Source organism: Leucoraja erinacea, chromosome 31 (genome assembly GCF_028641065.1).
Source record: "Leucoraja erinacea ecotype New England chromosome 31, Leri_hhj_1, whole genome shotgun sequence".
NCBI lineage: Eukaryota > Metazoa > Chordata > Chondrichthyes > Rajiformes > Rajidae > Leucoraja > Leucoraja erinaceus.
The window spans coordinates 26,075,729-26,099,317 of record NC_073407.1 but is presented as its reverse complement, the minus strand read 5'-3'; the positions used below and the strand labels follow the sequence as shown (position 1 = coordinate 26,099,317).

Sequence of the window (23,589 nt, the reverse complement as noted above, 5' to 3'; positions counted from 1 at the left end):
CGAGCAAAGATCCTCTGCTATAGGATCTTTGGACATGAGCCTCTCACCAGCGAAGATAGACTGAAACACGCACTAAAATGCTGGAGTAACTCAGCGGGACAGGCAGCGTCTCTGGAGAGAAGGAATGGGTGATGTTTCGGGTCGAGACCTTTCTTCAGACTGGATATCATTCTCTGTGTTTATATTAGACGGGAGAAAATGGTAACACGCGCCGGTAGGAACACCGAGGAACAGTCTGGACCTACTCGGGCCGAAACGTTGCCTATTTCCTTCGCTCCATAGATGCTGCTGCACCCGCTGAGTTTCTCCAGCTTTTTTGTGTAACCTTCGATTCTCCAGCATCTGCAGTTCCCTCTTAAACAGTCTGGACCGATTCCTTCTCTCCAGAGATGCTGCCTGTCCTGCCTGAGTTACTCCAGCATTTCGTGGCTTATTACCAGCTAATTTGGAGCCGGTGCCCTTTTAAATTGGGGGCGGGCGGTCCCCACCTCCCCTTCCAGCTTTATCTGAGGCTGATTGGGTTTCCAGGAGCCATGTATCAGCGTGGAAGCGACAAGAGAGTGAGATGGGGGCGGTGTGGGTTGGCAGAGTAACACACACACATACACACACACACACGCGGACGCTGGGCATTGCTCTGCTCTGGTTCACCGGGAGCTGTGGTTTAGAGGTTGCTGGCTGGGATGTGGCACTGTAGCAGCGGTGGTGGTGGTGATGATACGGGCGGGAGCGGCTCCATTTCTCTGCTGCTCTCCGCTGGCCCGCCGCAGGTCGTGGCCACGGTGGAGTCACTGGTCCTGGCCTTACAGCGGGACAAGGAGAAGCTGGTCCAGTCACTCCTGGAGGACCCCAGCAGTCGACAGCTGCTACCCCTCCTCTGCCGCTTCCTCGCCTCCGGAGAGACTCGGTAAGTCCAGCTGCTAGTGAGTAGGAAGGAACTGGCTCGAAGGGCCGAATGGCCTACTCCTGCACCTATTGTCTATTGTCTAACTGCAGATGTTGCATTACACCTAGATCGATGATAGACAATAGATTCGTGTTCATGGCTGATCATCCCCAATCAGTACCCCGTTCCTGCCTTCTCCCCATACCTCCTGACTCTGCTAATTTTAAAAATCCTATCTAACTCTCTCATGAAAGCATCCAGAGAACCTGCCTCCACCGCCCTCTGAGGCAGCGAATTCCACAGACTCACAACTCTCTGCGAGAAAAAGTGTTTCCTCGTCTCGGTTCTAAATGGCTTACTCTTTATTCTTAAACTGTGGCCCCTGGTTCTGGACTCCCCCAACATCGGGAACATGTTTCCTGCCTCTAGCGTGTCCAAACCCTTAACAATCTTATATGATGAACTGCAGATACTGGTTTACGTCCTACAGTACATACAGGCACAAAACCAACATGTCCCATCTACACTAGTCCCACCTGCCTGAGTTTGGTCCATATCCCTCCAAATCTGTCCTATCCATGTACCAGTCTGATGAAGCAATGCTGATGTATTTCAGAAACTAGAACTGCCAAAGCTGTTTCCAGCCCAGTTCAGTTTCAGTTTAGTTTATTGTCACATGTACCGAGGTACAGCGAAAAGCTTTTTGTTGCGTGCTATCCTGTCAGCAAAAGGACAATCATTCCAATTACAGTGCATAGATACATGTTAAAGGGATAATGTTTAGTGCAAGGTAAAGCCAGCAAAGTCCGATCAAAGATAGTCTGAGGGTCACCAATGGGGTAGATAGTAGTTCAGCACTGCTCCTTAGTTGTGGTGGGATGATTCAGTTAGAAACGTAGAAACATAGAAAATAGGTGCAGGAGTAGGCCATTCAGCCCTTTGAGCCAACACCGCCATTCAATATGATCATGGCAGATCATCCAGAATCAGTACCCCGCTCCTGCTTTCTCCCCATATCCCTTGATTCCATTAGCCCCAATAGCTAAATCTAACTCTCTCTTGAATACATGCAGTGAATTGGCCTCCACTGCCTTCTGTGGCAGAGAATTCCACAGATTTACAATTCTCTGGGTGAAAAAGTTTTTCCTCATCTCAGTCCATAATGTCTTGCCCCTTATAGATGTAGTGAGACCCCCCCCCCCCCCCCGGTTCTGGACTGCCTCAACATGGGGAACATTTTTCCTGCATCTAGCCTGTCCAATCCATTTAGAATGTTAGGTACACAAAAATGCTGGAGAAACTCAGCGGGTGCAGTTAGAATGTTATATGTTTCTATAACATAACCTCTCATCTTTCAAACGCAGTTGCCTGCTTTTGTAAGCTTTGGACAGAACTTGGCTCTTTTCACTTGTGTGAGTTGCCCAGCTTTGCAGTGCTATGCAGCCAAACATTATTTAAGTCTGATATCCGCCATTGTGTGGCGGTGACATGGTGATAAGTCAGCATTTGTGTAGTGACATGGAACTATTCACATGCCTGCCAGGGCTGTGTGATGAACTTCAGTTTGAACAATTCCTGTGAATGAATGGCTGGGACCCTGTTCAACATTATCCTGGCTTGCCGAATGCACTTTGCATTGACACCAGCTAATGCCTGTACTTCGTGACGACTGGGTCAAGTGAAAACACACTTTACAAGAAAGAAAACAGACTTCATACTTCGCTTAGATGCAGACGATTATTTTAATATTCAGAGGTAGACAAAAATGCTGGAGAAACTCAGTGGGTGAGGCAGCATCTATGGAGTGAAGGAATAGGTGACATTTCAGGTCTCATAGAAAACATAGAAACATAGAAATTAGGTGCAGGAGTAGGCCATTCGGCCCTTCGAGCCTGCACCGCCATTCAATATGATCATGGCTGATCATCCAACTCAGTATCCTGTACCTGCCTTCTCTCCATACCCTCTGATCCCCTTAGCCACAAGGGCCACATCTAACTCCCTCTTAAATATAGCCAATGAACTGGCCTCGACTACCCTCTGCGGCAGAGAGTTCCAGAGATTCACCACTCTCTGTGTGAAAAAAGTTCTTCTCATCTCGGTTTCTAAAGGATTTCCCCCTTATTAAAATATTTCTCTCCTCACCTTAAACCTAGTTCCTCTGGTTTGCGATTCCCTTACTCTGAGCAAGAGACTCTGTGCATCTACCAGATCTATTTCTCCCATGATTTTATACACCTCTGTAAGATCACCTATCATCCTCCTGCGCTCCATGGAATAGAGTCCCAGCCTGCTCAACCTCTCCATGTAAACGTATGTCCTCTGGTTCAGTGTTTAAGAAGGAAGGTAGACAAAAATGGCAGGTAGAAAATCGAAGGTAGACAAAAATGCTGGAGAAGGAATAGGTGACGTTTTGGATCGAGACCCTTCTTCAAACTCTGGGTCTTGCCTTTTGCCACTGAAGAAGGGTCTTGACCCAAAACGTCACATAGAAAAATAGAAATTAGGTGCAGGAGTAGGCCATTCGGCCCTTCGAGCCTGCACCGCCAAGCAATATAATCATGGCTGATCATCCAACTCAGTATCCTGTACCTGCCTTCTCTCCATACCCCCTGATCCCCTTAGCCACAAGGGCCACATCTAACTCCCTCTTAAATATAGCCAATGAACTGGCCTCAACTACCTTCTGTGGCAGAGAATTCCACAGATTCACCACTCTCTGTGTGAAAAATGTTTTTCTCATCATGGTCCTAAAAGATTTCCCCCTTATCCTTAAGCTGTGACCCCTTGTTCTGGACTTCCCCAACATCGGGAACAATCTGGAGAAACTCAGCGGGTGCAGCAGCATCTATGGAGCAAAGGAAATAGGCAACGTTTCGGGCCGAAACCCTTCTTCAGACTGAAGAAGGGTTTCGGCCCGAAACGTTGCCTATTTCCTTTGCTCCATAGATGCTGCTGCACCTGCTGAATTTCTCCAGCTTTTTTGTGTACCTTCGATTCTCCAGCATCTGCAGTTCCTTCTTAAACATCAGGAACAATCTTCCTGCATCTAGCCTGTCCAACCCCTTAAGAATTTTGTAAGTTTCTATAAGATCCCACCTATTCCTTCTCTCTGGAGATGCTGTCTCGCTGAGTTACTCCAGATTTTTGTGTCTATCTTCAGAATTCGTTGCCCTGTTTGCAGTTTTGCTTGGGTGTAGATACCTTTGTCTCCTGATCGTTACGACATGTGCTGTGTTATTTACGGGCAGCTTGAATTGATTGATGCTTTGTGTGTGTTTCTCTTTGACCTCCCCTGGATAATTAAGTTGACATCTATGAAAGAGAGTGCTTTTAGAACGTGATAGAGATTCCTTTTGTTCAACAACAGTCTTTTGCTGCACAGTGTTTGTCCAACACGTACTGGGCGTCACGGTGGCGCAGCGGTAGAGTTGCTGCCTCACAGCGCCGGGGACCCAGGTTCGATCCTGACCACGGGCGCTGTCTGTACGGAGTTTGATGATTGAATGACAGAGTGGATCGATGGGCCGAATGGCCTAATTCTACTCCTAATTCTACCATAACTTGTAAATTCAGAAGGTAGCCTATAATTTGTAATCCAAGCTGATAATTAGTAGTCGACACTGAGTATATGTCAGAGTGAACCATTTCATTTTGAAATTAGTTCTGCCACTGCAACTGGTGATTAGTGGCGTCGTGCTGTGAGGCTCACTAAATGGCAGATTTGTCCATTATTAGTATTATTATTGTGCATTGTTGCATGCCATTATTGTAAAGGGGACATTTGGCCCAACAAGATATCTATGTCAGTGGAAACAAAAAGACATAAAGTGTTGGAGTAACTCAGCAGATCAGGCAGCATCTCTGGAGAACATGGACAGGTGATGATTCAGGTTAGGGCTCAAGTCTGAAGGAGAGTTCCGACCTTTAAGAATAAAGGGCAGGCCACTTTAGGACTGAGATGAGGAAAAACATTTTCACCCAGAGAGTTGTGAATCTGTGGAATTCTCTGCCACAGGAGGTAGTGGAGGCCGATTCACTGGATGTTTTCAAGAGAGAGTTAGATATAGTTAGGGCTAACGGAATCAAGGGATATGGGGGAAAAAGCAGGAACGGGGGGATACTGATTTTGGATGATCAGCCATAATCATATTGAAGGGCTGAATGGCCTACTCCTGCACCTATTTTCTATTCTTCTTTGTTTCTATCCATGTTCTCCAGAGACGCTGCCTGCCCCCCTGAGTTACTCTAGCTTTTTGCGTCTGTCTTCATGTTCTTGGTGTTGGAGAACGTTTCACAATGCAGTTGGTGACATGCTTGGCATGGTGACCTGTAACGGTTTCAAGCGATGGAGAGTGTTTGGGCATGCAGTGTACAGTCAGCAGTGTTAAGGTGACCTTCACCTACTACCCAATAATAACTATAGTAATTCCACTTCAAAGGTGATTGTTGGTTGTAAAACACTTCAGGCATCCTGAATGTTTAGCAGATGTTGATTTAAACCGAAGATAGACACGAAAAGCTGGAGTAACTCAGCGGGGACAGGCAGTATCTCTGTAGAGAAGGAATGGGGGACGTTTCGGGTCGAGGCCCTTCTTCAGACTGAGAGTCAGGGAGGGAAACGAGAGATTTAGACGATGATGTGGAGAGATAAAGAACAATGAATTAAAGATTTGCAAAAAATAAACTATGATAACGGAAACGGGCCGTTGTTTGTTGGGTGAAAACGAGAGCTTGGTGCGACTTGGGTGGGGCAGGGAAGACTTCCACCAGCTTACCACTAGTTTTTTTTTTTTAAACTCGGGAGAGCTCTATCGAATGACTTCGTACAGTGGGACAGCCCCTTAACTTAGCGGGACAATTGTTCCAAATTGTTCTAAATTTATTTCCAGTTACTCATTTGTTTATAACACGGGCAAGTTATGAAAGCACACCTAGTCGATCATGGATGCCTTTAGGAATGTTTGACGTACAATGGCTATTTATTTAATAGATAGCATAGAGACTGAGACACAAACATATTGTTTCTGTAGACGACTGAGAAGTCTTTATGTTTTTTTAGGAACAGGCGCAATACTCAATGTTACTGTTCAATATCATTGCAGAGTGAGATACAGAGGGATCAGATTGTCCCATGCATTCTAGATCTTATCCATTTACAAGTGTACATTTTGATCCAAACTTCACAAAGGGATAATATTTAAAGTCTCCTGAAGTCGCCACTGTTATTGTGTTTGTCGGCACTGGGCCTGTACTCGCTGGAGTTTAGAAGGATGAGGGGGGCACCTCATATGAAACTTCTTGAATAGTGAAAGGCCTGGATAGAGTGGATGTGGAGAAGATGTTTGCACTAGTGGGAGAAACTAGGACCAGAGGCCACAGCTTCAGAATGAAAGGACAGTTCTTTATAATGGGGTCATAGAGTGATACAGCATGGAAACAGGCCCTTCGGCCCAACTTGCCCATACCGTCCCATCTACATTAGTCCCACCAGCTTGTGTTGGGTCTATATATCTCTAAACCTGACCTATACATGTACATGTCTAAATGTTTCTTAAACGTTGCCTCCACTACCTCAACAGGCAGCTCGTTCCATACATATATGCCCCCTTTCCAGTGAAAAATAAAAAATATATATAATCCTCCCCCCCCCCCCCCCTCACCTTAAAGCCCCTTGACTTCTCTTGTCCAAACTTGCAAACCTGCATGTTTCTGGAGATGTGGGAGGAAGCCGGAGTACCTGGAGAAATCCCACATGGGTTACAGGGAGAACGTACAAACTCCGTACAGACAGCACCACAGTGGTCAGCTTTGAACCCTGGTTTCTGGCGCTGTGAGGCAGCAACTCTACCGCTGCACCACCCGATGAACAAAACGAAACAAAACTGCCATACCCAACTATCCTGGAGATGAAATAGTTCTCATACAAACACTAACGCCAAGCGTTTCCTCTAAAACTAAAATGTGTTGTTTATTTGTCACGGTGACAAACTAACTCAGGTGAACGCCACCTTCTCAGCCCCACCTCTGGAGCAGTTGTATCGGTGTTTGTTGACTTGGTAACCTCGGGTAACAAAGGCCCTTTTGTCTGAACTGAAGCTGGCCAATAATCTATGTACATCATCGTCTATATCTCTCGTTTCCCTTACTCCTAACGAGTCTGTAAAAGGGTCTCGACCCGAAACGTCACCCCGTTCCTTCTCTCCAGAGATGCTGCTTGTCCCGCTGAGTTACTCCAGCACTTTGTGTCTATCTTTGGTTTAAACCAGCCTCTGCAGTTTCTTCCTACATAGGTTTAGTGACAGCCAGGTCCAAATGTGTTTGCAAACCTGTGCAAATAGAAACCAGCATCAAAATCCTCTGTGTTTCCATTGCTCTATCAGTTCTATATCTGAGGAAGGACATTATTGCCATAGAGGGAGTGCAGAGAAGGTTCACCAGACTGATTCCTGGGATGTCAGGACTGTCTTATGAAGAAAGACTGGATAGACTTGGTTTATACTCTCTAGAATTTAGCAGATTGAGAGGGGATCTTATAGAAACTTACAAAATTCTTAAGGGGTTGGACAGGCTAGATGCATGAAGATTGTTCCCGATGTTGGGGAAGTCCAGGACAAGGGGTCACAGCTTAAGGATAAGGGGGAAATCCTTTAAAACCAAGATGAGAAGAACTTTTTTCACACAGAGAGTGGTGAATCTCTGGAACTCTCTGCCAGAGAGGGTAGTTGAGGCCAGTTAATTGGCTATATTTAAGAGGGCGTTAGATGTGGCCCTTGTGGCTAAGGGGATCAGGGGGTATGGAGAGAAGGCAGGTACGGGATACTGAGTTGGATGATCAGCCATGATCATATTGAATGGCGGTGCAGGCTCGAAGGGCCGAATGGCCTACTCCTGCACCTAATTTCTATGTTTCTATGTTTCTATATCAGTTTAATTTATTGTCAAGTGTACCAAGGTACAGTGAAAAGCTTTTGTTGTGTGCTAACCAGTCAGTGGAAAGACAATACATGATTACAATCGAGCCGTCCACAGTGTACAGATACATGATAAGGGAATAACATTTAGTGCACTCGCCCCCCCCCCTGCAGGAACTATACATCAGAAGGTGCAACTCCAGAGCCAACAAGATCATAGGGGACCCCTTCCACCCCAGCAACACACTGTTCCAGCTTCTGCGTTCAGGCAAACGCCTCCGTTGCCATGCTGTGAAAACAGAGAGGATGAGAAGGAGTTTCTTCCCAGAGGCCATTAAGACTGTAAACTCCTACCTCACCAGGGGCTAACTTTACTGAACCACTTCACTGTTGTGTCGTCTTTTTAAAATTGCTGGGGTTTTTTTCCCCCCACAAATATGTAATTGCTGATACTGTACCATTCTGTATTGTAGTTTTTTGCACAAAGTCTGCAAGCATTGCCACTTTTCATTTCACTGCACATCTCGTATGGGTATGTGACGAATACACTTGATTTGACTTGAAGGTAATGCCTGCAAAGTCCGAGCATTGATAGCCCGAGGGTCACCGATGAGGTCAATAGTGGTAGGCAGAAGTGTACGGGTTTCAGGAGCGAAACCATCTTTTGCCTTCAATATGAATCTCGGTCACAGTCAACAATGAGGCTGTTGTTTAGTCTAATTTAGATCGGAGATTCAGCGCGGCAACAGTCCCATGGAAACGGGCTCGTTGGAGCGTGGGAGGAAACCACAGCTCCTGAAGAAAACCCACACGGTCGCTGGAAGGCTGGGTGCATGGAACGAGGTAGTTGAAGCAGGTACTCGAGGCAGGCAGAAGCATTTAGACAGGTACATGGATAGGGCAGTTTCAGAGGGATATGGGCCAAATGCAGGCAGGTGGGTCTAGTGTAGGTGGGGCATGTTGGGCCGAAGGGCCTGTTTCCGAGCTGTATAACTCGATGCCTCTATGACCCCGTTGTGCAAAGTACTATTGATCCAAAGTCATTATATATCATACCCAGTACTTTAATTAGAATACATACAGAGACCATCGAAATGAGTACTGGAGGCTCGGAGTCCTAAGCTGCCCGCATGCCACTAGGTGGTAGTGTGGAAACCTGCCATGGATTATGGATTAGGTCGGCAGCAGCAAAGACACGGATCAGATCAGCAATTCTATTTGATCTACACCCAATATTATGTCTCCATGTCTCCAATCATTAACTTATTAATCATTTGAGGTGTCCTCATTTGCAGGCTGTGCAGCAATGCAGCGTACATTCTGGGCTCCATTGCAGAGAATGAGGTGGGGTCGCAGCGACTGGTGACGATGGCACAGTGCTGCCCGCAGGAGTCCGCAGATCTCCTGGCCAACCTGACGGGCATGTTGAAGTGGACGGACGAGGAGGCGGTGATGAATGTGGCCGGTGCACTGGGCACTATGGTGAGAGGAAGAGTTCCCGCTTCACCCCCCGCGTTCCACCCAGCGTTACCCACTCTGCCAACCATACACATAGAGTCACAGAGGCACCCGCTACAGAGGGGAGAGTGGGGGGGGGGAGTCTCCCTGTCTGTCCGCTCCTGGACCTGGCCAACATGGCCATTCGCCGGTCCAGGCAGTGGCCACACCTTATTGAAACATATAATCTTATTTGTTTCAATGACCCCCTTTCATCCTCCAGAGTGTACAAGCCCAGCCGCTCCATTCTCTCAGCATATGACAGTCCCGCCATCCCGGGAATTGTAAACATACACTGCACTCCCTCTATAGCAAGAATGGCAGGATTCAAGTGAGTTTATTGTCATGTGTCCCTGATAGAACAATGAAATTCTTGCTTTGCTTCAGCACAACAGAACATAGTAGGCATTGACTACAGAACAGATCAGTGTGTCCATATAACATAATATAAAATATATACACACATGAATAAATAAACTGATAAAGTGCGAATAACAGATAATGGGCTATTAATATTCAGAGTTTTGTCCGAGTCAAGTTTGGCTGTGGGGAAGTAGCTATTCCTGAACCTGGGCGTAGCAGTTTTCAGGCTCCTGTACCTTCTACCTGAAGGAAATAGATCCTTCCTCAAATTAGGATTTGGGCAGAGAGCCTTCTTCAGACTGACGCTGTCCCCTTGGTGTGTTTGTCTGTGTCTGTGTCTGTGTCTGTGTCTGTGTCTGTGTCTGTGTCTGCGTCTGCGTCTGCGTCTGTGTGTGTGTCTGCGTCTGTGTGTGTGCGTCTGTGTGTGTGCGTCTGTGTGTGTGCGTGTACGTGCGTCTGTGTCTGTGTGTGTGTGTCTGCGTGTGTGTGTGTGTGTGTGTGTCTGTGTGTGTGCGTGTGTGTGTGTGTGTGTGTGTGTGCGTCTGTGTCTGTGTCTGTGTCTGTGTGTGTGTGTGTGTGCGTGTGTGTCTGTGTGTGTGTGTGTGTGTGTGCGTCTGTGTGTGTGCGTCTGTGTCTGCGTGTGCGTCTGTCTGTGTGTGTCTGTGCGTGTGTGTGTGTCTGTGTGTGTGTCTGTGTGTGTGTGTGTGTGTCTGTGTCTGTGTCTGTGTGTGTGTCTGTGTGTGTCAGGCTGAGACAGTGGAGGGCCGGCAGTGGTTGCTGAAGGACTCCCACATCCAGGAGATCATCAGCGCGGTGACGGAGCTGTTGAGCAGCGGCAACAAATGGGCGGCCAGCAATGGTGCGCTGGTGCTGGCCAGGGTGACCATCTGTGAATCGGGCTGCAGGATCATCCTGGATCACCCTCGGTGTTGGTACATCCTGGGCAAGCTGATCGCCTCGCTGGGAATCGATGAGGAAGGTGAGCCTCTACCCCCTTTACATTTAACACTGCAATGAGCAGATATTAGCCTTAAAGCCCTGTCCCACGGTACGTGTTCATTCCAAGAGCTCTCCCGAGTATTAAAAAGAAAAATGTCGTGGTAAGCACGGAGAATGAACGTAGCGGGTACGTCGGAGCTCGGGGACGTCTCTTAGCGGCTCGTAACGCTAACGGCAGATACTCGGGAAGACTCGCTAACGGCAGGAAAGCTTGGGAAGACGTGTGAAGATTTTTCAACATGTTGAAAAATGTCCACGAGAGCCCCGAGTACCGATGAGTGGCCAAATCCGTAAATCTCCGAGTTCGAATCAGGGCAAACTCGGTAGAGCTCTTGGAATAAACTCATACCATGGGACAGGGATTTTAGTTACACCCTGGACTGAAGCTACATTGACATTCTACAGTGGAATTCTCTGCCACAGAAGGCAGTGGAGGCCAACTCAATGGATGTTTTCGAGAGAGAGTTAGATTTAGCTCTTGGGGCTAATGGAATCAAGGGATATGGGGAGATGGCAGGAGTGGGGAACTGATTTCATTTTTTTTTTAGAGAAAATAAAAAGTAACTGCAGAAGCTGGTTTACAAAAGAAGACACAAAGTGCTGGAGTAACTCAGTGGGACAGGCGGCATCTCTGGAGAAAAGGAATGGGTGACGTTTTGAGTCGAGAACCTTCTTCTGAAGACCGGGTCTGGATGATCAGCCATGATCATATTGAATGGCGGTGCTGGCCCAAAGGGCCGAATGGTCTACTATATTTAGTTTTAGAGATGCAGCGCGAAAACAGGCCATTCGGCCCACCCAGTCCGCGCCAACCTGCGATCCCCCCTATTCTACACACATTAGGGACAATTTATAATTTTTACCAAAGCCAAATTTGGATCGTGGGAGGAAACCCGAGATTTCGGAAAAAATCCATGCAGATCACGGGGAGAACGTACAGACAGCATCCGTAGTCAGGATCGAACCCGGGTCTCTGGCGCTGTGAGGCAGCAACTCTACCGCTGCGCCACCGTGCTGCCCTTTACCCAGACATTGAGACATACGGTGTGGGTACAGGACCTTCAAGGGAGAGGAGAGGGTGGAGAGAGAGAGAGAGAGATAAGGGCAATAGGCCTATTGCGAGTTTATGTACAGGGACATATCTATCCATGCACTGTATACTTGTATTTATACTTATGCATCTTAAATATGTATGTCATGTTTTATACTTGGGCAATATAACAATGTATTTTTTTATCATGCCAATAAAGTTTTAAAATTGGAAAAATAATTGAAAAAATTGAATTGATAGAGAGGGAGAGACGCAGGGAAAGAGACGCAAGGAGAGAGAGACACACAGGGAGAGAGAGACACACACAGGGAGAGAGAGACACACACAGGGAGAGAGAGACACACAGGGAGAGAGAGAGACACACAGGGAGAGAGACACACAGGGAGAGACAGAGAGACTGAGAGACAGAGATATACAGACAGAGCGAGTGAGTTGAAGTTAGGGTTTCATGACCAGAATAGTTTTACATTCAGTTTTTAAACATTTCAATTCTCTTATTACCCGAGTCAACAGATCATTTTGTTCATTTAAGTGAAGTGAATATGTAACAACTTGCCCTTTTCAAAATCAATCATTTTAGGAGAAAAACCGCAAGAGCATTTCCCCGTTTGTTTTAAAGTCAAACAGTAAGTTAAGATGTTATAGGATTTTACCCATTAATCATTTATCTCACCAGTTAGCTGTGGCGTTTTGAATGTGGATATTTATTCCACCTCCTTTTACAACTGTACTTTATATCAGTTTAGTTTATTGTCACGTGTACCGAGGTACAGTGAAAAGCTTGTGTTGCGTGCTAACCAGTCAGCGGAAAGACAACACATGATCACAATCGAGCCATTCACAGTGTACAGATACATGTTTAGGGAATGTGTAGGAAGGAACTGCAGATGCTGGTTTAATCGAAGATAGAGGCAAAAAGCTGGAGTAACTCAGAGGGACAGCATGGGACCCGTACACAAATAAAAACATTCCTTCCATCGAACGTGTCCAAAGACAGGCAGCTCGATTTGTTACTAACACCTATGAGAGGGAAACGAGTGTCACCAAACTTCTGAATTCTCTGGGGGGGTGGAACCCTCTCCAAGACAGACAGACGTGAAGCTCACCGTTTGACCTGTTTTTACAAAATGTTAAATGGTCAGCTCGACATAGACTACAAGACCTACACCAAACCCAAACCAATTAGGAGCAGACGAGGGCATTCGATCCAATTTGTGATCCCAGCTACAAAGACAGATGTGTACAGCAATTCGTTCTTCCCCCGCACACACAATTAAAGCATGGAATAATCTCCACCCAACTATAGTTACCCAACCAGATGCAACTAAATTTAAAGTAGCTCTTTCTTCCCAATAACCCTTTCTGGCTTAAGCCCTCCCTTCACCACCTCCAGTTTAAATTCCATTTGGAATATTTTGGAGGACCAAGAAGAAACTAAGACAGGCAGCATCTCTGGAGAGAAGGAATGGGTGACGTTTCGGGTCGAGACCCTTTTTCAGACTGAGGTTCAGTGTGAGGTAAAGTCCAATCAAGGATAGTCAGTGGTAGATGGTAGTTCAGCACTGCTCTCTGGAGGTGTAATGTGGAATTGTCAGCCTTCAGATAGGTCGGCGTAACCAACGTACGTGCTGCTTGCGTGTACGCTCTGCTGTACGGGCACGGTTGGATTGAGACACAGTGCAGGAGTTTGGGTGGACGTGACAAAAGAGTATTTGTCCAATCATGATAGTGGTTTGGCAGTGGGAAGAGACAAGACTTGACATACTGTAACTAACTAGACACTGCCTATAGGGGCGGCACGGTGGCGCAGCGGTAGAGTTGCTGCCTCACAGCGCCAAAGACTGAGGTTTGATCCTAACTGTGGGTGCTGTCTGTACGGAGTTTGTACGGGGTGACCACTGGTCGGAGCAGACTCGGTGGCACCATATCACTGTGGCAAACTGTTTCCACGCTGTATCGCTGAACTGAACTGCACAGAGTTTGTACGTTCTCCCCGCGATCTGCGTGGGTTTCCTCCGGGTGCTCCGGTTTCCTCCCACACTCCAAAGACGTGCAGGTTTGTAGACTAATTGGTTGGTAACAAAATTGTAAATTGTCCCTAGTGTGTGTGTGGGATAGTGTTAGTGTGCGGGGATCGCTGGCCGGCACGGACTCAGTGGGGCCGAAGGGCCTGTTTCCACACTGTAGTTTAGAGGTACAGAACTTCAACTAAACTAAACCAAACAAACAGCAATTTCCAGGTTGTGAAGAAGGGTCCCAACCCGAAATGTCACTCATTCATTCCTTCCTCCACAGACGCTGCCTGTCCCGCTGAGTTACTCCAGCACTTTGTGTCTATTTTCAGGTTGTAATTCCTGATTTGCCCCGTTGGTGATAACTCTCTCTCATTTCCCCACTGCAGGTTGTGGGATGAGTGCAGCGTTTGCTCTTGGGCGTCTCTGCAATCTGGACACCGGCCTCAAACAGACCTTGAACATGCAGGAAGCTCCAGTTATGGTGAGTTAATAACTGAACCATCCAACCTGTTTGGTGACCTTTCTGTCCTGGGCCTCCTCCATGGCCAGAGTAAGGCAGCAACTTTACTGCTGTTGCCCTTATAGACAATAGGTGCAGAGGTAGGCCATTCGGCCCTTCGTGCCAGCACCACCATTCAATGTGATCATGGCTGATCATCCCCAATCAGTACCCCATTCCTGCCTTCTCCCCATATCTCCAGACTCCGCTGTAGTGTAAACTGAAGTAACGCTGCTCTTGTTTAGATTACAGCGCTGGAGAGAATGATGTCAGACGGGGATACCGGGTGTAGCAAGAACGCTTGCTTTGCGCTGAGCTGCCTCGCTGCGGATAAGGACGGACACGCCCACGTCTTGCTCAATCCCATCTTCCCGGACATCCTGAACACCTTGTGCATCTTACTGGAATCCCAGGAGCCAGAGTCGGCCTGGTTTGCCGCAATGTATGTAAATGCCAACAACCAATGTGGGAGAAATTGTTCATTTCAAGATAAATCCTTCAGCAATTCAGCTCAGAATCCGATGCTTCACCTCACTGAGCACCCACCAACTCTAACCCTATTGTATTTAGCTTCAGTTAGCTTTGAGATACATCACGGAAACATGCTATTCGGACAACCGAGTCCGCATCGACCAGCGACCCCCGCATGCTAACACTATCCTACACACACCAGGGACAATTTTTACATTTCTACCAAGTCAATGAACCTACAAACCTGAGTGTGGGAGGAAACCGGAGGAAACCCACGCAGGTTACGGGGAGAACATGCAAACTCCGTACAGACAGCACCCGTAGTCAGGATTGAACCCGGGTCTCTGGTGCTGTGAGGCAGCAACTCTACCGCTGCACCACTGTGCCACGCTTTAGATTTAGTTTAGTTTAGAGATACAGCATGGCAACAGGCCCTTCAGTCCACCAAGTCTGTACTGACCAGCGATCACCCCATACACTAGCACTGTGTAGTAGGTGTAGAACTATTTTACTAGATGGTGGTAGATACTTGGAACAAGCTTCCAGAGGAGGAAGTTGAGGCAGGTACAATTGCATTGTTTAAAAGTAATTTGGACAGGTGGAGGGATAGGAGAGGTTTATGGGCCGAATGTTGGCAGGTGGGACCTGTGTAGGTGTTTATCCAGGACCCTGACAGGTAACGCACTCACCTCCAGCACTAAACACAACGTGGACCTCTGGCCCACCATCCACAATCCACACCAAACCAAGCTGATGCTTCCTATCTGTAGAAGTTCCCAGGCTGGGTGAATCGAGGACCAGAGGACATAGGTTCAGGATGAAGGGGAAAAGATTTAATAGGAGTCTGAGGGGTAGCTTTTTCTACACAGAGGGTGGTGGGTGCATGGAACGAGCTGCTGCCAGAGGAGGTAGTTGAGGCTGGGGACTATCCCAATGTTTAAGAAACAGTTAGACATGTACATGGATAGGACAGGTTTGGAGGGATATGGGGCAAACGCGGGCAGGTGTGACTAGTGTAGATGGGACATGTTGGCAGGTGTGGGCAAGTTGGGTCGAAGGGCCTGTTTCCACTCTGTATCACTCTATGACTATGACTCTAAGTTGGCGAGAGTTGTTGGAGTTATGACAAACTTCCTAAACCTTCTAAGGACGTACTGTTTTGTGGGGAATAATGAGTTTTGTTTCTATATTCACAGGACTTTAAGAGTATTAGGCAGTCATCCAAAAGGGGTTGTCAAACTGAGAGAACATCCGAAAATCTCAACACTGTTAAAGGTAGGTAACGATGGCAGCATCAGCTAAGATCATGTGAAGCAGAATTAGACCATTCGTGCAAAAGGATTTGAGTATAGGAGCAGGGAATTACAGGGTCTTGGTGAGACCATGGAGTATTGCGTACAGTTTTGGTCTCCAAATCTGAGGAAGGACCCCATAGAGGGAGTCAAGAAGGTCACCAGACTGATTCCATGTCATTGTCTTATGGAGAAAAGATGGATAGACTGACTCTAGAATTTAGGAGATTGAGAGGGGATCTTATAGAAACTTACAAAATCAGGCTAGATGCAGGAAGATTGTTCCCGATGTTGGGGAAGTCCAGGACAAGGGGTCACAGCTTTAGGATAAGGGGGAAATCCTTTAAAACCGAGATGAGAAGAACTTTTCCCACAGAGAGTGGTGAGTATCCTCTCTGCCACAGAGGGTAGTTGAGGCCAGCATCCAATCAAGAATCTATCTATCTCTGCCTTGAAATATATTGAATGGCAGTGCAGGCTCGGCCACCACAGCCCTATGTCCTGCACCTACAAAGAATGATGGCAGCATCAGCTCATAAGATCCACAGATTAGACCATTCGGCCCATCAAGTCTACTCCACCATTCACTCAAATACATTTTTCCCCATGCTCCTGCCTCTCCCCATGTCCCCTACTCTAATCAAGAATAATCTATCTCTGCCTTAAAATATCCATTGACGGCCACCACAGCCTTTTGTGGCAAAGAATCTGAGGCTATTCACCACCCTCTGACTAAATAAATTTTTCATCATCTGCTTCCTAATGGAACATCCTTTTATTCTGAGGCTATGACTTCTGGTCCTAGACTCTCCCACTAGTGGAAACATCTTCTCCACATCCACTCTATCAGGCTTTTCACTATTCGATGTTTCAATGAGGTCCCCCCTTATTCTTCTAAACTCCAGTGAGTACAGGCCCAGTGCCAACAAATGCTCATCATATGTTAAGCCACTCATTCCTGGGATCATCCTCGTAAACCTCCTCTGAACCTTCTCCAGATCCAGCACATCCTTCCTCAGATATGCAACCCAAAATTGCTCACAATATTCCAAATACGGCCTGACCAGCGCCTTGTAGAGTTTCAGCATTACATCCCTGATTTTGTATCCAAAGCTGGGCCTCTGTACTCTGGAATTTAGAAGGATGAGAGGGATTCTCATTGAAACATATAAGATTATTCAGAGTTTGGACACGCTAGAGATAGGAAACATGTTCCCGATGTTGGGGTCCAGAACCAGGGGCCACCGTTTAGGAATAAAGGCTAAGCCATTTAGAATGGAGATGAGGGAACACTTTTTAACACAGAGTTGTGAGTCTATGGAATTCTCTGCCTCAGAGGGCGGTGGAGGCCGGTTCTCTGGATGGTTTCAAGAGAGGGCTCTTGAAGATAGCAGAGTCAGGGGATATGGGGAGAAGGCAGGAACGGGGTACTGATCGCGGGCGGGGATCATCACATTGAATGTCAGTGCTGGCTCGAAGGGTCAAATGGCCGACTCCTGCACCTATTGTGTATTGTATACTAGCACCTCTTGAGTGCTGACTTTTTTTTTTTTTTTTTTTTGGTTTGTTTATTTTATTAGAAGTTAATACAGTTCAAAACAGTACAGTGGAACCTAATTTTAGGTGCCAACTATGTAATACCGTAATCCATTCTATGTACAACCTCTGGTTTTATGTTATGAGAAGGAAGTAAGCAAGACAAGAAAAAGAAAACAATAGAAAGAGGAAAAAGTGGAAAAATAGATGGTAGAGAGTAGAAAAACGTGAAGTGTGTATATAAAAAATAAAAAAGAAGAGAGAAAGTGGAAAGTAGAAATAGAAGAGAAGGCCCCTTAAAAGAGAATTTTTCAAATCTGTATTCGGAGATGTAGATCTATCCGCGTCATGAACTGAAATCAGCAATCCTTACGGCACCGCTGCATCACATGATTCCAAAAAGTCGATGAAAGGAGACCAACTCCTTAAGAATTGGTCATATTTATCTATTAGTCGGAGTCTCATTTCTTCAAGGCATGCTATGTCCATCATATTCCTAATCCACATTTTAACAGTTGGTGTGGTTGTATTTTTCCAAAATTTAAGTATCAATTTCTTTCCAATTATTAACCCATAATTAAAAAAAACATTTTGATCTTTATTTAAATTGGTATCTTCTCCTATTATTCCAAATATAATCCATTCCGTTTTGGGTTCTATTCTTGACTTGAAAAGCTTTGTAAATATATCAAATATATCACTCCAAAATTTATTCAACGAAGTGCTGACTTTAACTGTGCCCGTGTTGAACAGAGTATGGCCTGCTCGCCCACTGCTGGCAAGGACCTTCTGGAAGAAGTGGACTTCACCTTGAGAAAGCTGCGGCCTGTTTCCAAGCCCTCCCCACCCCATGTAGACATCCTGAACGTCAACTCAATCCAAGTCAGCTGGAGTAAACTGGTGCTGGACAGCGGACTGGAGGTGATGTACAGGTGGGGACAAACTTCGTGATTGCAAATAATTTTCTGTTTAGCTGAGAGATGCAGTGTGGGAATCATCTACCCAGGGGTCGGGCAGCCCAGTTCTGCCTGGGGGTCGGGTCTTGGTTCTTGGTTTTTGGTCCTCCAAAATATTCCGAATGGAATTTAAGCAGGAGGTGGCGGAGGGTGGACTTGAGCAAAAAAGGGTCCTTGGAGAAGAAGGGCTACCTCAAATTTAGTTGCGTCTGGTTGGGGAACTATGGTAGGGTGAAGGCTATTCCATGCTTTAATTGTGCGGGGGAAGAATGAATTGCTGCACACATCTGTCTTGGTCGCTGGTATCTCAAATTGGATCGAATGGGATGGACTCGTCCAGGTAGAACAGGAGGAGGCCCAGGTCCACTTGTCAGAGTGAGGCCCAGCGCAAAGTGGAGGGTCCCGGGTCTAGGAGCTGTTGGAGGGCCACATCTATCGCCATAGTTAATATACTTTGACATATTTATATATTTAAGAAATATTATGTCTACTGAACGTAGGAGTTAGTTTGAGACACTGGTTTTGAAACAACCCTTAATGTTTAAGAGGGAACTTTTGCTTTTGGTGTGCTGGCCTTTATAAACCAGAGCATTGAGTATAGAAGCTGGGATGTAATGTTAAAATTGTACAAGGCATTGGTGAGACCAAATCTGGAGTATGGTGTACAATTTTGGTCGCCCAATGATAGGAAGGATGTCAACAAAATAGAGAGAGTACAGAGGAGATTTACTAGAATGTTGCCTGGGTTTCAACAACTAAGTTACAGAGATAGGTTGAATAAGTTAGGTCTTTATTCTCTGGAGCGCAGAAGGTTAAGGGGGGACCTGATAGAGGTCTTTAAAATGATGAGAGGGATAGACAGAGTTGATGTGGACAAGCTTTTCCCTTTGAGAATAGGGAAGATTCAAACAAGAGGACATGACTTCAGAATTAAGGGACAGAAGTTTAGGGGTAATATGAGGGGGAACTTCTTTACTCAGAGAGTGGTAGCGGTGTGGAATGAGCTTCCAGTGGAAGTGGTGGAGGCAGGTTCATTGGTATCATTTAAAAATAAATTGGATAGGCATATGGATAAGAAGGGAATGGAGGGTTATGGTATGAGTGCAGGCAGGTGGGACTAAGGGGAAAAAAAGTTGTTCGGCACGGACTTGTAGGGCCGAGATGGCCTGTTTCCGTGCTGTAATTGTTATATGGTTATATGGAACTGCAGATGCTGGAAAAATCGAAGGTAGACAAAAATTCTGGAGAAACTCAGCGGGTGAGGCAGCTTCTAAACTGAACGTCGACCAGCGATCCTCACACACTGACACTATCCTACACACACTAGGGACAATTTACATTCGTACCAAGCCAATTAATTTACAAACCTGTACATGTTTATAGTGTGGGAGGAAACTGGAGCACTCGGGGAAAACCCACGCAGGTCACAGGGAGAACGCACAGATTCTGTACAGACATTTACTCGACCCGAAACGTCATCCATTCCTTCTCACCAGAGCTGCTGCCAGTTCCGCTGAGTTAGTCCATCATTTTGTGTCTATCTTCGCTGCTAACCAGCATCTGCAGTTCCTTCCGACACATTTAGTTTGGTTTAGTTTAGTTTAGTTTAGTTTAGAGACACAGCGTGGACACAGGCTATCGGCCTACCGATCATCCCAACACCAGTTCTCTAGTACATGCATGGGGACAATTTTACTGAAGCCAATTAACCTACAAACCTGCACGTAAATCTAATTGAGTGTGATTCACTTTGCTGTTGTTGCAGCTTGTTCGATGGAGACAGGTTACTGTACAAAGGCCCAGATTGCAGCTACCTGCTCACCGATGTAAAGGTGAGCAGAGAATATGCCTTCAAGCTGCACGTTGGTACGGAGGGAGATGAGGGGCTGTACAGTGATGTGAGCAGGGCCACTGTGGAAGAGTCAGTACCGAGCTGCCCGCTGGACTTTCGGGTTATAGGCTGCACTCCGACACAGCTGAAGTTGTCGTGGTCACCGCCGCTGGAACCCAACGGCGCCATCAGATGCTACGTGGTGTACAAAGGTCCCGCGGCCATCGAGTCAACGTCGGAGCGCAGCTGCATTGTGAGCGGTCTTGTTCCCTCCAGCTGCTACGTGTTCCACGTGTGCGCCTGCACCAGCAAAGGGAAGGGTCAGAGGTCCTCGCTCTCGGCACACACGGCCGACCCCGGCGACCACGCGCCGGGCAGGCTGACCGTCAACGTGCTGGGCAGGAACGAGATGTTCATCACCTGGGACATGCCGCAGGTCCCGCTGGGCCGCCTGTTCAACTTCGAGCTCTGCATGAACGGCAAGGTGGTCTACCTGGGCGCGGACCGCTCCTTCACCGCCCGCCGCCTGACCGCCAACTCCGAGTACGCCTGCACCGTCAGCGCCATCACCAGCGAGGGCAAGTGCGAGAGCAAGCCCGTGGTCAAGAAGACGGCCAAGGACGAGTACGTGAACACAACCAGGTACGACGTCGCTTACTGCACCTGGAGCACCATGGTGCATCTGCCAGACAAAATGGCGGCAGCCTTTATGTGGCCACTCTTTGCATACCCTGGGCGTGAAAAACAAAGAATCTCACTGTGTCTCCCTCTGTGCCTGCGATACTGAAGTATTCATTTATGAATGAATGAATGAATAAGTTTATTGACCAAGTATTCACATACAAGGAATTTGCCTTCGTGCTCCGCTCGCAAGTAACAACATGACATACAGTGACAGTTAAGAATGACACATAAAACATTAAACATTACTAATAAAACATTATTGATTAAACGTGTGTAAAAAGAGCAAAAGGAGGCTACTGATTTTTGGTTATTGAGTAGAGCTACTACTCGTGGAAAAAAAGCTGTTTTTATGTCTGGCTGTGGCAGCTTTGACAGTCCGGAGTCGCCTTCCAGAGGGAAGTGATTCAAAGAGTTCATAAAGTTCATAAAGGTGGAGGAGAGGTGGAGGAAGATGAAGGAATGAAGGAATGAAGGAATGAATGAATGAAGTCACAGTAAAATTCCTTGCTTGCACAACCCAAGGTATGCAAAGAGTCGCCGCATAAAGGTGCCGATAGTTACAAAGTATCCCGTGCCAGGTCCTACTTTATTCCCCTCCCCCTCCCCCTCCCCCTCCCCTCCCTCCCAATGCTGGAGTAACTCAGTGGGTTTTCTCCAGGTTCTCCGGTTTCATTCCAGACTCCAAAGATGTACGGGTTCATAGGTTAATTGGCTTCGGTAAGAATTGTAAATTGTCCTTCGTGTGTGTAGGAGAGTGTTATGCCCCTGTCCCACTCAGGAAACCTGAACGGAAACCTCTGGAGACTTTGCGCCCCACCCAAGATTTCTGTGCAGTTCCCGGAGGTTGCGGGTGGTTGCCAGAGGTTGCAGGTAGTGGAAGCAGGTAGGGAGACTGACAAAAACCTCCGGGAACCGCACGGAAACCTTGGGTTGGGGCGCAAAGTCTCCAGAGGTTTCCGTTCAGGTTTCCTAAGTGGGACAGGGGCATTTAGTGTGCGGGGATCGCTGGTCGGCGCGGACTCGGTGGGCTGTTGGGCCTGTTTCCGCACTGTATCTCTAAACTAAACTTGCAACACTCAGTCTGAATGTTCACTTCCTTTCCTTCCTTGGTGTTGTTTTGCTTCCAGGTGCCTCTACTCCCCGGCCCGCAGAAGCCAGCCAGTTGCTTCGTCTTCAACCAGAGACGTATCCGACTTGTCTGAACGGCTGCGGAAATTGAGAACGCAACCAGGGCTTCAAAAAGAACCGACCTCGAGCAAAACAACGCGAGCTCACCAAGTCCCCAGTAAAGGCAGTCTAAAAGGATCTCCCAAGTTCATAAGTTAAAACGTTGCATCAGGTCTAAGACTGTGGATGGTTGGGAGATGGCCCGAATAAAGAGAGGCGGCACGGTGGAGCAGCGGTAGAGTTGCTGCCTCACGGCGCCAGAAACCCCAGTTCCATCACGACTACGGGTGCTGTCTGTACGGAGTTTGCACGTTCTCCCCGTGACTTGCGTGGGTTTTTTCCGGGTGCCTCAGTTTCTTCCCACACTCCAAAGACGTGCAGGTTTGTAGGATAGTCGGCTTCGGTAATGGCTGTAAATTGTCCCTAGTGTGTGTCGGGTAGTTTTGGTTCCCAGGGTGATCGCTGTTCCGTGCTGTATCTCTAAACTAGACTAAACTAAGTCTTTGCTCCGATATGGGGCCCCATAACTGCTGACAATGTGCTTCTTTCAATGGACGTTCGGGATGAAGCATTGGTGTTGATAGTAACAGTATTACAATGGAGAAGGCCCTGCTGACAAACCACAGGTTTTAGTGTAGTTTAGAGATACAGCGTGGAAACAGGCCCTTCGGGACACACACAATGGGGACAATTTACATTTATACAAAGCCAATTAACCTCCAAACCTGCATGTTTTTGGAATGTGGGAGGAAATCAAAGATCCCCGAGAAAACTCACGCAGGTCACGGGGAGAACGTACAGACAGCACCCGTAGCCGGGATCGAACCCGGGTCTCTGGCGCGGTGAGGCGGCAACTCTACCGCTGCGCCACCGTGCCAACACCCTTTTCTGATGATTGACGCAGGACATGGATTGTCCGAAAGTCCAGCCCAACTTACTGACAGGTGATGGGCCGGTGTGGAAGGAATGACAACGCAGTAACTGGCTGCAGTAACTGCTGCAGTGCCATTCATTAGAAACGTTTATTGCCTAGTCTCAGGTTGAAGTTTGTTTTAATTTTCATGTAGAAAGTCTTCATCAAGGTCTTTTATACCCTTGTATTTTATGCATCTTGTTTGTTTTGAGTCCTTTACATTATCTGTGATTTGCAATAAAGAAAATCTTGTACTATTGGACTCTGATATCGGATGCGTTGGTTAAAATCATCGTTGTGGTGATCCCTCGAGAGCGAGGATGATGGTCCACATTGGGTTGTGTTTATGGACTCTCAGGTGGCTTCTGAGTAATCCTGGCTTTGAAAGTTCTTCGGCATTCAGGACAGGTAATTCCAGACGGCAGATCGGGCTTTGGTTGTTGATGTCTCTCTTTCTGTTTTCTTCTCGTTTCTTCTAATTCTGCCCATCTCTTGGCTACGAAGGTCGCTGTTCC

The 23,589-nt window shown here is 47.0% G+C and overlaps 2 protein-coding genes across 2 annotated transcripts in view; both read left to right on the top strand.

The window, feature by feature from the left end:
- The window catches only part of abca2 (ATP-binding cassette, sub-family A (ABC1), member 2), a 327,339-nt gene that overhangs the window by 247,568 nt on the left and 56,182 nt on the right, over positions 1-23,589 (top strand). The window lies entirely within an intron of this gene.
- LOC129712125 (uncharacterized) lies at positions 45-23,340 on the top strand. The gene is made up of 9 exons (XM_055660340.1): positions 45-907; positions 9,096-9,282; positions 10,408-10,639; positions 14,112-14,206; positions 14,470-14,666; positions 15,892-15,970; positions 18,277-18,455; positions 20,245-20,952; positions 22,122-23,340. Exons 1-9 carry the CDS (start codon positions 684-686, stop codon positions 22,318-22,320), a joined length of 2,100 nt encoding a protein of 699 aa, XP_055516315.1. The 5' UTR covers positions 45-683; the 3' UTR covers positions 22,321-23,340.

Excerpts from the sequence above, each read along its gene's own strand:
- LOC129712125 (XM_055660340.1), top strand. The coding sequence starts at position 684 with ATGTGGCACTGTAGCAGCGGTGGTGGTGGTGATGATACGGGCGGGAGC. Across the intron at positions 10,640-14,111 it reads GCTGGGAATCGATGAGGAAG|GTTGTGGGATGAGTGCAGCG; the intron begins GTGAGCCTCTAC and ends TCCCCACTGCAG. Across the intron at positions 20,953-22,121 it reads GAGTACGTGAACACAACCAG|GTGCCTCTACTCCCCGGCCC; the intron begins GTACGACGTCGC and ends TTTTGCTTCCAG.